Source organism: Ctenocephalides felis, unplaced genomic scaffold (genome assembly GCF_003426905.1).
Source record: "Ctenocephalides felis isolate EL2017-DRISC unplaced genomic scaffold, ASM342690v1 CF-g0.4_SCAFFOLD_01886, whole genome shotgun sequence".
Lineage (NCBI taxonomy): Eukaryota > Metazoa > Arthropoda > Insecta > Siphonaptera > Pulicidae > Ctenocephalides > Ctenocephalides felis.
Window position 1 is genome coordinate 37,419,385 of NW_020538040.1, and position 16,577 is coordinate 37,435,961.

Consider the following 16,577-nt stretch of genomic DNA (forward strand, 5'->3'; position numbering starts at 1 on the left):
GTTACAAATTGGAAATTATTTTTTTTATTACAATCATATATTTCATGATTTTCTAAATATATTTACATGATTTGTAAGAAATTTTTATTTTAGAATGTATAATTCAATTTGTATTCTGTATAAAAATATGATTTGGTTTTGAGCAATTTGAAAACAGAAGTTTTGTACGTTTGAAGCATTTGGAGTTTAAAATTGTATTATAGAAATTCATACAAATAAATTAAAAGTGCATAATATATAATCATATACTATTTACGAAATTTACCAACAATTCAAATATACATTCTCTTTGATATGATTTTCAACATTTTAATCTTTTGCAAAAGAATAAAATGTAGTAAAATGCTACATTTAATCAAACTCGCAAGAATTAAATTTTGATTCTCAATTTTATCATTATATATATATATATATATATATATATATATATATACATCTATCTGGATCATATGCTCTATTTTTTTAATTTTTTTTCATTACTTTTCTCATTATATTTTTCATTTGTATTAAAATATTTTTGAAAAACTAAAGATGCAATATATATATCATGTTCCGAAACGACGAAATTATATACTTATTTTCAAAAATATTTTGTTTGTATTTGGATTTTAATAATCTTAATTTAATAATAATCATAATTTTTGTACATGCTTTTTTAAAAAAATCACTCGTATTTTATCTATCACGCACGAGACATTCGTTGTCACAAAATTATAAACCTTCATTATTTTTGATAAAATAATAATTATTTATAAAAATTTCATAACTTTCGAATTAAAAGCAAAACTAACAATATGTGTAAGTGGCATTTGTACGAACTGACTAGATTTTAATCTGTTAATTACAAAGAATTCGAAGGAGCAAGTTCCATTTAAATCTTATCAGTAAATAATTTTTGAATTTTCGCAATGGCGCAAAAACAAATTTAATTGTGAATGGCTCAACAGACGTTTGCACAAAACTATACATAGCTATTCTCAATAGATATATTTCGAATGAATTTATAATTTCTAAAATCGATTTTCATTACATTTATATGGTTTTGTAATCTAGGTTAAATATCGTCTGCGTACTTGCTAGTGAGTGGTGTCAAAGTGTCATTGATATTGATACAGAAAGAGAGAAACAGAAGAAGTGTTTTGAAAGTTAGGTTACATTTTTTAACGGGCTGGTTTTGGTTATTGTTGTTGGTTAGGATACGTTCATACAATCGGTATAATGACAGATAAAAATTCAAGTAAGAAAGTTAATATTTATTTGACGTAATTTATTGAAAATTGATAATTATTGAAAAGTTTGATTTATGAAATTTAGGCGGCCGTGATGTACCCCTCAACCCTAAATCACAATCTCCCAAAACTGATACATCATCTACTTCTAATGACAATGAAGAAATTGTAGACTCTGAAGAAATAATTATAATCGATCCGCAAACAGAAGAATTGGATTTGAATCATGGAAGAATTGGAAAACTGGAAAACTTAGAGCCACTGACTCGCATACAAAGGTTTCTTAACATTAATATGAGAATTTACATTTGTCACAGTGTAAATATATTTACAGATTGTACCTGCGATGGAATCATATTAAAAAAATTGAAAATCTTAGCACGCTTGTTACATTAAAGGAGCTGGAGTTGTATGATAATCAAATTACCAAAATTGAGAACTTGGATGCGTTGGTGAATTTAGAGTATGTAAAAGTTATAAATATATGCAAATATAATAGTAATTCACATTCAATATAAATTTTTTGTGAAAATGCTTTTTTTTTATTCAGATTATGCGTTTAATTATTTATATAAATTTATTTCACAATATCACTTGTTTTTGAATTTAAAATTTACTATAATTCGATTACTAATCGATTTTTTTCATTAGAATATTCACATAAATTTATCTTAACAGCAGGAACTTGAAATAATAGTAAAATTGAAATGGCGAATTAATTCCTGTTTTTGTCAAATAATTCATTAAATATTAATGTTTTTGTTGTGAAATTATGAAATTAACTATTTTGGCAGAGGTAGTAAATGTAATTTTTTTTTTCATATTTTGTTAAGAACAAAATTTATGTAATATAGAAGTTTTTGAGTTTTTTTTCATATGTGGTTATATTATAAAAAGATTTTTTATCGTCACATTAAATAACTTTATTTACTGTGTAAGACATTTTCTACAAATGAACCAATAGCTTCTATGTATTAGTTAATATGTATTTTTTTTTTTGTTTATATAGAGTTTTAGATCTTTGCTTCAATCGAATAAAGACCATTGAGAATTTAAATGCATTAAAGCAATTAGAGAAATTGTATCTAACATCAAATCGAATAGTGATTATAGAAAATATTGCAAATTTAACAAATTTGACTCTTTTGGAACTTGGTGATAACAAAATCAAGGTAAATACACCAATTAAATAAATTCAAGCACAAAAATTTGCAAAGCAATTTTGACATTATCGTTGAACACTTGTTTTCTGAAATTCTGCTCTTCATTCAACAATTAAATGTGATCAGTTGATCACATTTTAATTTATTTATTTCATCATTGAAACATTTGTATATTTTTTTACTATTTCATTTTTACTGTAATAATTTATTCATAAAGTGAAACAATCCATATTTAAAATATTCTTTGTTTTTGCAGGAAATTCAAAATCTAGAGTCATTAGTTAACCTACGCCAACTTTATTTGGGAAAAAATCGAATATCCAAAATATCTAATTTGGATAATTTGAGAAATTTAGAATGTTTAAGCTTGCAATGCAATAGAATATCAAAAATTGAAAATCTCGATAAGCTTACTCAATTGACAGAGTTATATATCTCTGAAAATGGAATTACAGAAATTGAGGGTCTTGAATGCAATTTGAAGTTACAGACTCTAGATTTAGCTATTAATAAAATAAAAATGATTAAGAATGTGGATCATCTTGTAGATTTGGAAGAGTTTTGGGTAAATATATTTAATTTTAAATTGTTTTTAAAACAAGTTTATTGAGCAAATCAATATCTGATGGATATTTTTGTTATGATATTCACATATTGATACATTTGATCTCGCTCTCAAATGTTTACAGTCAATTGATGTTCATGATGTACATGGTATACATTTAAAATATATATATATATAGTAGAAACTCGAAACTCGATTAACAACTAATTGTTGTCGATAGGCATTCAGATAATCGAAAATCCAGATAATTGAATGTATGAAGAATAATGTTGTATATTTATTAAAAATAACAAATACATACATAGATATCAATGCAAATAATGTTTATTAAGCAATTGTACTGGTTCCATTTCTGTATTTATACATATTTTTGTAGATTACATTACATACATATACTAAACTGCAGCATTAATCATGCAAAAATTTGAATTATAGGTATGTTCATACATATAAATTTTTCGCGGTTGGGAGTCCGGATAACCGAGGGCCAGATAAACGAGTTTCTACTGTATATATATATATATATATATATATATATATATATATTTGCTTGCAATAAATTGCCTGTAAGAAAATCTGAATAGTCCATTTGTGCACATAAAATAAACAATAATTTATTAACAAGTCTGTATTCATGATATATAAATTGATAAATAAAAATTGTGTTTCAGATTAATGATAATGAGATACATGACTGGGATAACTTGAATAACTTGACAAACAACAAGAAATTGAATACAATTTATTTAGATCATAATCCTTTGGCTACCAACACGATGTACCGTACTAAAGTCAAGTTAACTCTTCCCTGGCTGAAGCAAATAGATGCCACCTTATGCAAATAATTGCAATTTATTTGAGGAAATATCTATTATACAATCCTTGATATTAAGCATAGTTTGTTGTATTGTGTAATTGTTGTACATTAATTTATTTATTGGTAAAACATATGAATGTTGAATTTTCATAATGTCTATGTTATTAATTTTGTTTAAATAATTTTTCATTGTATTCATTGAAATCATTTCTTTACAAATATTTATACCATCTCACTATGTGCATCATTATTAAACACAATTGTTGATATAATTGAATATATTTTTGTTTAAAACACAATTTTTAAAATAAATTATTTTATTAAAGTAATAATTTTAATTTTGAATTTTTAATGAAGTTTCAAATGGTATTCCAAAGTTCTACAAATAGTTAACCTTCACTCCACTTCTATCAGTTTTTATAAACATTATTTTAATATTTGATTACAAACGGATTGTGTTTAGATAATGAATAAAATTTATATTATAAATGAACAGAATACAAATATTTTTTTAAATATATATTCAATAAGCCAGTAGAAGCTACATCATGTCAATCATGTATTTAGTTTAAATATTTCAGTAATTCATTTCTATATTTAATAAATTTAGTTTATATAATTTAATTTATTTTCTATATTTAATTAAACTTCGAGTTATACAGTCAAATTTTTGTAATTCAATTTTGCCGCCTTGGCAAAAAAAAATGAGCATTTTCGGAAGAATTTTGATAGCTTGTAACAGTGACAGTACTACACTACTTAAAAATAATATTTAACGAAAAAATCATAGTCGTGGTCAGTTGGTCAGAATTTTATGTTTTATTTTATCATTATTCTCATCCTACTTTTTTCTTTCTTTAATGTGTTTTATTCCTCAAGTTAATTTAAATTTAATGACATCAAACCGCGCTGTTTCGAATTCGGTGAATATGATTAATGTTCGGTGAGTACTTCCATACAAAATTAATTTCAACACTGGTTCAATTATACGTTCTCGTATTTGTTTGAGCATAATAATTTAAATATTTAAACGTTATTTACAAATCTATTTCAATATACATATTTTCGACAAATAAGAGGATTTATCTTGAACAAGTGGTAATACAAGTGAAAATTCTATTTTGATTCAATTGTTTTTGTGGACACTGTTATCAATCTTGTTCCCTGAATAACTGAATTATCTGGACGTAGTAAGTAATCTTATTTGTTTCATTGCTTACCAAGAACGCCCTAAACTTGAAAAATTCATAGTAATACATACAGTGAAACATACACAATAATTTATGTTAACTTTAAGCTTATGACATTATATATGTTTAATAACATATCATTAATTTCAAGCAGTGCAATTGAATTAAAAATATTTAACGTTTCTAAAGCACAAGTTAAATTAAACAGGAATTTTCCAAAATTGTTGAGGCAAATTGTGCATGTGTACGTGGAAAAGGTGTTTTTAAAGTAACATATTTAATCATTAATTTATTTTATAAATATGTTATTACAATTTGACTATAACTGTTCCTTACTTTCTTTTGTTTACAATTAGAGTGCTTATACGATTGTGAATTGTTTGCGACACAAGTTAAGCTAAAAATGGAGCATCACAAAAGGAAGCAAAAATCTACTGCAGATAAACCTAGTTTAAAAAAATGCAAGTTTTGTACTTCACAATTTACAATGAAACGGGAGCTATTAAAACACGAAAAAAGCCATTCTAAAGAGATTTTGAATGGTGAGAAAGATCAGAGTAAAGGCCAGTCGAAAGTTGATCAATGTGCCACCATAAAATGTGGAATATGTGGAGAATTATATAATAGTTCAGTGACTCATATTCATCACAACTCTTTAAAGGATAATGTAATTATTAAAAACTATGAATGTTTAATTTGCAACAAATCTTTTACCAGTAAAGACTATTTATACAACGAGCATATGAATATACACACTGGTGATCGACCTTATGAATGTGAACTATGTGATACCAGTTGCCACACTTCGGAGGATCTAAGTAGTCATATGAAATTGCATGTTAGCCTATAATTATTTTCAAATTAATGCAATATTACATGTCTAATGAAAGTTTTATAATTTGAGATTTACCAAAAAGAGTTTAGTTCAGAAATTTAGTTTAATAAGCATATATTTATATATTTTATTTAATAAGCATATATTTATATGTAAAGGCACATATTAAGTGAATAAATTATTGAGACATATAAACCAGTGATTTTGTGACTTTATTTAATTTTTAATGATATCGAGAAACTTACAAATGAGATATGGAGTTGTTTAAACATAATTGTTTTAATTGCTAATTAATACGAGGGTGGTATAATATGAATTTGAAATAATATTAATAGTTTTGTGTGAAATATATGTATTATATTTTATTTATATGATGAATTATATGACGGGAGTGAATAAATGATCAAAACATACAACAATACAAACATACAAATGATAAAAATATTTCAAGACATCAAGAAAAACAAAAAAGAGATATCAAGTTGTTTTGTCATGCAAATGAAATAATTTATATACAATAATTGTATTAATAGCAATATAATTCAAGGATAGTGAAATATGAATTGAAAACATGTAAATTAAGTGAGCAATATAAACAATTTCGAAATAATTACACTGAATTTAGTTTCATATGAAATGTATGAATAATATTTTATTTATATAATTTATAAGATGAAATAATAAATAATTTACTCTGATAGTTATGCTGACATTATTAAATCTAAAATAATTTTGAGAAATCTTTATTTTATATTAATTTTTTAATATCTGACAATCTAGCATGCAAATTAATACAGTAGGCCCTAATGAACAGGGAACGTAATAGTCGCATACCTTTCGGGTCTTACTCACAATAATAAAATTCAGCGAAATTTAATCTTCATAATCAAAATAACAGTTGATAGAGCTACGAAATCTATCAGGTGTTCAAGCTAAGAGAGAGTCCATTGATCACGTGAGCGATTTTTGAAGATTTTTGGATTTCTCCCTTTGGTGATGTTTAAAATTACCCGTTCTCCCTCACCAAACATCACGTGTATTTTCAGTACCAAAATCGCAAATATTTAGATTTATTTTGTAACATTTTTTATTTTTATTTCAAAATTGAGGTAAAAAATAAATAAACGTGATATCTTACTACGCCCTACCCTCCCCCACGTAATATTTCTGATAGATTTTTGGTAAATCCCCCTAAACAATCAATTTTACCCATAGACATTATATTACATGGACTGCTACATACATTTCTCAGGTAAAAAATGTCAAAATATGTTCCCTGTTGCGAGGGTAAATGTGCCACTGAGAAACGTTAAGATATTTAAATCGAACACGAGCGTTGCCGAGAATAGTTGAATGCTCTCGATCCCTTAAACGTAAAATGAAAGTCCGTGTTTTTGAAATTGTTGGGAAAATATTATATAGTTATACATTTTACGTTGAACTAATAAATGTAATGAATAATTTATTAACTTCCCGAAGAAATTTCTTCAAAAAATCCGATTCGCTAATTTTATATTTTCTCGACGTTTCAAGCCATTCTGAATCGAATGAAACCAAATTTGGAAAAAGTATGTGTGTGAACAGATTTTTTGCCGTAAATCGACGTTTTCTCAAAAACGGCTGAACCGATTTCAAAAATTTAAAAGCCATTCGATGTATCTCGATGAAGACTATCGCTTCTCAGTTTTGTGCGACTATCGGCCGAGCGGTTTCTTTGTAAATAGCAGAAAAGTGTAAAATTTTTCGTCCACATTTTAGCCCGCAATTCTGAATCGATTTTGAAAATTCAAAAACCGTTCGAAAGATATTGGTTGGGAATCGTGCTGATTAGTTTTTGGTAGAGATCGGCTGGGCCGTTTTCTTGTAAGAAAGTATTAAAAAAAATTTTTCGACGATTTTTATTATTATTTTTTTGACGGTAGATATCATAGTCTTAGACAGTCCCGATTTTCCGCCTTGCGTCTCGGCTTTTTCTAAAAGCAATATTTGTCGTGGTTTGAGGTGTTTTGTCCCGGATTTTTAAAAATGTTTTGATTGTCAACTAAAAAATTTGAACTAAAAAAATGTGCGGATTTCATGCAAAAAAATATGGTTACCTTACTTATAGATCATACTAAAATATTACGGCTCTACGACAACTCGTTTAACTTTAAAAATTCGTCGAAGTTTCCAAAAATTGGTATTGTTTTTTTGGCATTTGTCAAAATTAGACCTTTGATCGACGTTTTCTCAAAAACGCCTGAACCGATTTCAGAAAAGCTATTTGATTTATCTCAATGAGGACTATCGTTTGTCAGTTTTGTGCGACGATCTGCCGAGCCGTTTCTTTGGAATTTGAAAAAAAGTGTTAAACTTTTTGTCCACATTTAAGCTCATACTACCGAATCGATTTAAAAAAATTAAAAAAATTTCGAAAGATATTGGTTGGGAATGATACTGATTAGTTTTAGGTGAAAATCTACCGAGCCGTTTTCTTGTAATTAACTGTTGAAAAAAAATTTAGGCCGATTTTTATGGAACTTTTTTTAGCGATATATATCATTGTCTTATAGAACTTACTGAAATATTACGGCTTTACGACAAGTAATTTAATTTTAAAAATTCATCAAAGTTTGAGAAAATGAGTAGTTTATTTTGACGTTTGTTAAAATTAAAATTAAGCGATTTACTTTGGTATAACGACAGAGTATACTTGGTCTTAATGAACATACTAAACCATTAAAGCCCTACGGAAACTGGTTCAATTATAACAGTTATTGATTTGTGAAAATTTGCTTTTAGAAAATACTCCGAGTTGACGTGTTAGTTCGTTTTCAATTATGTGTAATAAATCCGCTCGAAATACTTAATAATAAATTTATTTTTCATTGATTACGTCGATTATTTAAACATATCAAAGCAAAATACCAATACCAACTAAGTAGTTAACTTCCCGTAGGGTAAGTTATTGTAATGGGCCGAAAATCGGAATTGAAAATTTTTACATTTCTCGACGTTTTGAAGGTTTCTGAACATTTTGGCATACTTAAGAAAAAATGGATGTGTGTGTGTGTATGTATGTATGGATACAAATTTTCGTGCACGTTTTCGGGCGTACGGATCAACCGATTTGAATGTTTTAAAAAACATTCGATTCCTATTGATAAGGAGATGTGCTGATTAGTTTTTGGCAAAGGCAGGTCCAGTGGTTACGGAGATAAGGAGCAAAGAGTGCAGAAAATATAAATCGAGTTTTTGAGAGACCGGAGCATCCGATTTGAATGATCTAAAAAACATTCAATTAGTAATGATTGGGAGAAGGGGTTATTAGTTTTTCGCAAAGGCAGGCCCAGCCTTTACGGAGATACAGAGCTAAATGTACAAAAAATGGCAGTTTTTGAGAGAACTAAGCGTCCGATTCAATTGATTCAAAGAACTTTCTGCTTGTCTTAACAAAATAATTGTTTTTGGAAAAAAAAATTGTTTTTTTTTTTTTTGTATATCGAAAATAATTCAGATTTTATTTTTAATTCTGACTATATAGTTCTAATATACTTTAAACAAATAATTTCAACTCTGCAATTCAGTTTATATAATTCTTATAAATATTAGACAATGTTACAATATTTATAATAATCTATTTGAAAACATTCAATATTCCTCGAACATTTTGTTACAGTACGGGAAGTTCCAGCAATTTGCCTTAAGGCACAATGCCACCCACCCCACTAGTTAGATTTTGTATGCACTCGACTAGCAGTCCATGTAATATAAGGTCTATGATTTTACCTCATCAACAAAAAACATCTATCATAATAGAAACAAAAGCTACTCAATTTTTACACAGACTACTTGACGCCCAGTGGTAATAGCGCCCGAGAAACGATGTCGCCTCCCTTACCCCTCCGTTCGCGGTTGCCTACTGTTCCTGGCTCTTGTCAAGTGTGTCAATACCTAAGATGGCACCTCTTCAACTAGGTTCGTTCTCGCGTCGCCTGTTGACGTTTCTGACATGAGTGCTCCGGAACCAAATAACTTCATTTAAAAAACGTTTAGTTTTTTTTCTAATTCAAAATAATGTGAGTTTTAATTGTAAATATCAATCATTATCATAATGATTGAACGCTTTTGTTTGTTTATTTCTGGATTTCATTTTATTTATTAAGCGGAATATTAAAATGTGGGTCCCTCTGAGATTACTTAGTAAAAAAAGATACTTGATTGTAATATTAATATTTTTTTTGTCGTATTGTATTTTTTTAATATTTGATCCTGGACCATCAAAGCCTAAGGAGCATGACTGGGTATCAGTAAGGTATGTTATTTTTAAATTTGAATTTTATTATTTATTTGAATAAGTATTCTAAAATTAGTTTTTATTTTTACTTAATAATAATCTTATTTATAGGTTGCGTGAGGGTCAACGTGAGTATGTTGATAGAAAAGGTATGCATGTTGTAGTCGGTCATTATGTGAGCCCTGATTTGAAAAATTCTAAGTTAAGCAAAGGTAAATATATTTTTTCTATATGTCTTGACTTTAAATCATTTAAATTTTATAGTTTCTCACTTTGCATACATACCTATATTGTTTAAAATAATTACTTTATTTGATATGCAAGAGAAATTTGTTTTTTCTATTCCCAATATAGAGAGCGAAGATAAATTTGGTATTCCTAAAGTTGTTTGTATAGCAGCTTAATAGAGTATAAATTAATTAATTTGCTTTATTTAAAAATGCGTTTTTGTCATAGTGGCTTTTTATGCTATTATATATCATTTATAAATACATTAAGACAAGAGACTATTTCTCAACCATTATAATTTAGAAAAATATTAATTTTGATTTGTTTGTTTGTGAAATTTTAATATAGACTGTTTATGTTCTTTTGCAGATGTATTAAATATAAATGAGTTCTTGCCAAAACCTGATGCTGGAAAAGATGGTCAACCGGTTATGATACCACCAAGAAATTTGTTAAAGATGCAACAATTATTTCAAATTAATTCATTTAATTTGTTAGCAAGTGATAGTATACCACTAAATAGGTCCTTGAAAGATGCTCGAAATTATAGGTCTGATTTATGTTTATATATACAAACATATTTTCTGAAAATAATCTCACAATTGGCATATAAATGGCAATAAATTGAATGATTTGTTATAAGATTAATGTTGATATATTTTATGATGTGAAATCTTTATTTTTAATATTTATTTACTCAATGATTATAAAAAGTTGAAGATAACGAATAGCTAAAACTCATTTCTTCTCAAATATAAAATATAAGATAAACTTAATAATATTTCAGTTCTATTTCTTTTATAATGTAGATGTAAAATGAATCCTAAAATTGATATACAACATCTTCCAACTGCAAGTGTTATTATAGTGTTTCATAATGAGGCATGGTCCACTTTATTGAGAACAGTCTGGAGTGTCATAAACCGTAGTCCCTCAGAATTGCTAACTGAAATTATATTAGTTGACGATGCTAGCAAACGAGGTAATTTATTTTGTTGTCAATTTATTTATATATTTATTTTGTTGTCAATTAAAATTTATTACAGATAAATAGATATAGATGACTTCATATAAGCATATATTGAAACAAGCTCTGAGAAAAGTTTTCATAATCATGCAAGATCACACATATTGTGTGATATATGTGTGATTGTTTTATAAGACTTCCTTCAACAGCTGCTTGATTATTTGATTATTAACAATTAAAATGTATAAAACAACACCTGTTAAATATTTGACATGCTTCCTAATATATTCTAAATTTAGGAGTTATAAATAAAGCTTGATGAAAAGCATATATTAACATTTAAAATTAATGGCATATTTTATTATGAAAAATAACAGACAAACTAAAATAAAAATTAATAAATGAATTGATTTTAGAATTTTTGAAAGCGCCCTTAGAAGATTATGTTAAAACACTCCCTGTAAAGGTATCAATTATGAGAATGTCTAAGAGATCTGGATTGATTAGAGCAAGAATTGCTGGGGCAAATCGTGCTTTGGGAAAAGTGTTGGTATTTCTTGATGCTCATTGTGAATGTACAACAGGTTGGCTAGAAGTACTTCTTGAGAGGTAAATATACAATTTTATTGAATAATACATATTTTGTTAATACTAGTAAAATATATTTCCATGTCATTCCCATAATGTTATATGATACAATACAATATAATTCATTTATATGCACGATATTAAATGTTCAGCGTATTTTATCTTATTTTTCTGTATATCTATTATACAGAATAGATATTATGTATATCTTTTACTTTTGTGACTTGAAAGAGATTTCAGAAATGGTTTGTCACTCAGCTTATTAGGAATGTGATACTTTTGATATATATATATAAAATACAGTTTTATATTTGAAAATATAGAGATCAAAATATTATAATGTGCAAAATTTCTTTTTATTAATTTGTTCAGGAATAAAGAATTAAGTAAGTATTATATGTATCATCCAATCTGCATTTTGTGTTTTATTTGATAAGTTGATGAACATATTACTTGCTACTAAACGCTGATTCATTGAATTTTCAGAATTGCAGATGATTCTACTCGTGTGGTATGCCCTGTTATAGATATTATAAATAAGGATACATTTGCATATACAAAAATAATAGAATCTAGTATGGGAGCATTCAATTGGCATTTAACATTTAGGTAACTGTTTATAATAGTAATTCATTCAAAATCTTTACTTCATTTTTAGCTTGTTTTTTTTAAATTCAGTCATATTAGTAAATGTCATAATTTAACATTTCTGATCCCAATCTAATCCCGAAAAAAAAGTAGTTTATATTGTTTATTGTTTTTAACTATTTATTGTGTATACATATATATATATATATATATATAGCATAATTATAATTAAAATATCTACTATTTGTGTAGATGGTTTTACTTAATGGGTGCACGTTTGACTAAACGCAGTATGGATATGTCAGCACCAATAATGACACCTGCCATGGCTGGTGGTTTATTTGCAATTGATCGTGAATACTTTTTCTTCCTGGGAGCATATGATGAAGAAATGTTTGTGTGGGGAGGAGAAAATATAGAGCTATCATTGAGAGTTTGGCAGTGTGGAGGTAGTATTGAGATAGCTCCATGTTCTCATGTAGGTCACGTCTTCAGACTAGGATCACCATATGAATGGCCAGGCGGCAGCAGAAATATTATTGCGCGCAATATAGCACGGACAGCCATGGTTCGTTTTTGGAGCCTTTGTCATGAAATCATATATATATATATATATATATATATATATATATATATATATATATATATATATATATTGAATCGGCAATAGAACTATTATGCATTAATTTTTGTATTTTCAGGTCTGGTTGGACGAGTATGCAGATTTTTATTTTAAATTTATAAGAAAAGAAAGTTATAATCCTGAAGCAATTAAGAATATTGATGTAAGCAAAAGAGTAGCTTTGAGGAAACGTTTGGGCTGCAAATCATTTAAATGGTATTTGGACAATGTTTGGCCTGAGCATTGCTTGCCCGTTGAAGGAGAATTCTTTGGAAAAATAATGAATTTGAAGCACAATAAGTGTTTAAATGCACCTCAAGGACACCCTCAGGTAATATTTTATTTAATTTGATTTCTCATATTCAAATCATATTTAATTCATACATTATAATCATTGAAACATATCTTATTAAGCAGTAAAGAGTTAAGTAGTTGGAAAGGTTTATTGTCTAGTTCTATGCTAATATTACCATGACCTTTTTTTCGATTTTCTACATATTTTTTAGGATGTCAGATCAGGATTAGCAATAATTCAAGATTGTTCAGAAGAAAGTGCATTGGTAGAAGAAATGTTTATACTCAAAAAAGATTCTATAATGACTAATGAATGTGTATGTCTCGAAACCATTGATGATATTTATAGTAAACAGAAAAAATCTAATGATACTGAAGTCCGTCTGTATTCATGTAGTCACAGTGGAAAACAAAAGTGGAAATATGATGAGTTGGTAATACATATTTCATCAAACGTAGAATTTTATTTATCAAATTGTTTTTGTTTAATTATATGTTGTAACATTTCTCAGACGAAACAAATTATTCATGTTGAAACAAAACGATGTTTAGAAGCACCTCAGCGTGGAACTAAAATTGGACTGAAAACAAAATTTTGTAATAAATATGAAGAATCACAAATATGGACGTTGAAGCCAGTTTCCTGGTTAAGTGATAAACATAGCTTAAGAAACATATCTAACTCGTACTAAATAAAATGCTTATTTATAATAAAATTGAAAAAATTGTTTTCTTTTGTATACATTAGAACCCTGTTAAGACGATTATGCTTAATACGATTTTCTGCATAATAAGCCACTTTTGGCCACAATATGGGGTATTTTGTCTTTACACCGCATAAACGGTGCGGTCTAAGATGCGCTCTTTCGTCTTAGGTCCGGTCCCTTGGAAATTGTTTTAACGTGGTTTTAATGTAGATGTTTTTTTATTATTTTGTTTAATTTTTTACAATGCTATTTTCAGTTATAATAATATTTTTAAACATAATATTTAAAATTACTATTATTGTTGCTTTTATTAAATCTCTATAGGCGCATACACACTAAGAATGCTATCCTAGACGCCGTGAACTTCGTTATCCATTTCAGATCGAATTTATCAAGAATTTATTGATATACAGTCGGAGTGAGGCCAGTACTATATCTCTTATTTAATAAATGCCAATTATGTCTTTTGCCTAATTTCAATTTTGGACTGTATCGAAATACTTTTCGAATCAAATTAAACTCACGCAAAAGTATTTGTAAAAATTTGTTGTTTAGAAAGTCATTAATTATTGCATGAACAAAAAAATATATTATATTTAATGAACTCAAATGGGATTTTTAAATTATAATTAAAAGGTAATTTTATTTTTGATTATACGTTGATAAATCTTTGTTTATTAACCCCGATCCCCGATTATATACATCAGGACTCCACATTTTTCTCGTATGTATGTACTACTACCGGTTTTCCTAAATGTCGAATTTCATATTGCTAACATGCCATTTTAAAATGAGTTTTGTTGTTTTCAATGTGTTTTATAGCAACGCTATAAGATGTGTTTAATTAACGCTATAAGATGTAAACAAGCACATATTTAAATAAACTACACTTTGGTGTGCAGTTTACCTACATTGTAAAAAACAATGTGTTACTCGCTACTACATTGTCATACAATTTGGGTTTAAAAAATTAGATACGGACCTGAAAGCCTTTTTAAGTCGTTTTTTAATACGTTGCATTCGATTCCCATTTGTAATTTAAAATTTTTCCATGTAATTTTAAAATAAACGAAACAATTTATCTACCTTGTAAACCAGATATTCTTGGAAAAGTATTAGTAGTAGAGTTAGTCGGAAAAGAGTTAGTAAAGTATACTTTACTAACTAACTATATATAGTAAAGTATACTTTACTAACTCTTTTCCAACTAACTCTGCTAATACTAACTATAGTTAGTATTATGATCATAATGCTAAATGTTTTATACAGTGCAAGTGTTTAAGTTTATTGAAAATTGGATTGTATTTTAGTATTTTAAAATTTATTGTAATTAAAATTTTTATCTTGCTAATCTTTTTGCTATTTTTTTTTTTAGATAATGATCTACGCATGATATGATAATTCTAAAACACATGTACATCTCGGGCAGAGAGAAAACCATCATATTGTTTTAATAAATCTGTATTATTCACTACTTGGGTGAGGTAGTTTTTAAAAACTACGATTTCTAAATGTTGAAAAGATAAATATAATACAATAATATTTTGTCATTCATGGCAAAATGTTCAATTTACACCCAATATTTAAACTACATAAGCTGGTGATGAGTACTCCATCGAATGGATATACAAATTTTGACACAAGAGAAGTTACGTGTGCGCACACCGTCGCAATTTTTTCGCCAACAATAACATGCAGCAAATTTTTCAAGGCCAATCATCACAAGGTCCTGGCGAATAAAACAATGAAAGTTACCGTAATTCCAATTCTCGCTTTCGTTCAAAAAAAACTAGAGAACCACAAAAATAAATAGTTGTGGCACAGGGAAAACTTTTTAGGAAAACTCATGTGCTCCTATAAGGTATGTGGATATTATGTTTATAACAGCATACGTTAAGAGTTTTTTACTACCTAATATTTATGTAACATTATAAAAGGCGTTTAAAATTTCCAACTTCCACAAAATGCATCAAGATAAGGTGAATATTATACAATATAATACATACAATTTTGCGCAAATTCCATGATACGCGTGTTTCCGATTTCCGTCAAACCCCATCAACCCATGCTACCATTCTACTAATATAATTATTATTATTCGATCACTTCCATTATTTATTTTGTATTTGGTTTGTTGAGTTTTGAGTTTTTGTTTGAGTTTATTTAATTAGTTAATTTACATAATAGGACTCCGTTTTGCACACCGGCGCTTATATTGTTCAGGGCTTTTCCAATTTTTGAATGTGTTTGATTTGAACAAAATTTTGAGTGATTCAAAAAAAATCTGTACGCTTTGGAATGAAAAAGTAGTCCAAACTATAGCACAGGCAGAAAAGAGGCTATTTTTCTATATTTTCAATGATATCAAATAATGAGGTAGAGGTTGAAAATTGGTATATAGAATTTTTTCAACAAGTTCTTTGAAATAGTGCATCATTTTCTTTTTTAATAAACAGAGTAGAACCAAATAATATGGCAAAGCGTCCATACTTTTTTTTCAAGTAAACT

At 27.5% G+C, this 16,577-nt stretch overlaps 3 protein-coding genes across 5 annotated transcripts; all 3 read left to right on the forward strand.

Moving 5' to 3' along the window:
• The first annotated feature begins 989 nt into the window (after positions 1-989).
• LOC113377671 (protein phosphatase 1 regulatory subunit 7) lies at positions 990-3,840 on the forward strand. Of its 2 annotated transcripts, none has more exons than XM_026618061.1 (6): positions 990-1,237; positions 1,315-1,507; positions 1,564-1,692; positions 2,239-2,401; positions 2,649-2,957; positions 3,629-3,840. In XM_026618061.1, the coding sequence occupies exons 1-6, from the start codon at positions 1,219-1,221 to the stop codon at positions 3,800-3,802; spliced, it is 987 nt and encodes a 328-aa protein (XP_026473846.1). In that variant the 5' UTR covers positions 990-1,218; the 3' UTR covers positions 3,803-3,840. The 2 variants fall into 2 exon arrangements, with proteins under 2 accessions (XP_026473846.1, XP_026473847.1); XM_026618062.1 differs by lacking the exon at positions 3,629-3,840 and adding an exon at positions 3,393-3,457.
• A 689-nt stretch (positions 3,841-4,529) lies between these two features.
• Positions 4,530-5,981, forward strand: LOC113376861 (zinc finger protein 132-like). 2 transcript variants are annotated; one of them, XM_026616939.1, is made up of 2 exons: positions 4,530-4,717; positions 5,321-5,981. In XM_026616939.1, the coding sequence occupies exons 1-2, from the start codon at positions 4,711-4,713 to the stop codon at positions 5,812-5,814; spliced, it is 501 nt and encodes a 166-aa protein (XP_026472724.1). In that variant the 5' UTR covers positions 4,530-4,710; the 3' UTR covers positions 5,815-5,981. The 2 variants fall into 2 exon arrangements, with proteins under 2 accessions (XP_026472724.1, XP_026472725.1); XM_026616940.1 differs by lacking the exon at positions 4,530-4,717 and adding an exon at positions 4,844-4,964.
• A 3,827-nt stretch (positions 5,982-9,808) lies between these two features.
• On the forward strand, positions 9,809-15,555 carry LOC113376860 (polypeptide N-acetylgalactosaminyltransferase 3-like). The gene is made up of 11 exons (XM_026616938.1): positions 9,809-10,093; positions 10,187-10,287; positions 10,673-10,853; positions 11,113-11,285; positions 11,687-11,879; positions 12,345-12,467; positions 12,699-13,014; positions 13,148-13,399; positions 13,575-13,796; positions 13,875-14,008; positions 15,445-15,555. Coding segments are annotated over exons 1-11 (1,833 nt in total). The 5' UTR covers positions 9,809-9,956; the 3' UTR covers positions 15,446-15,555.
• Positions 15,556-16,577: the final 1,022 nt, after the last annotated feature.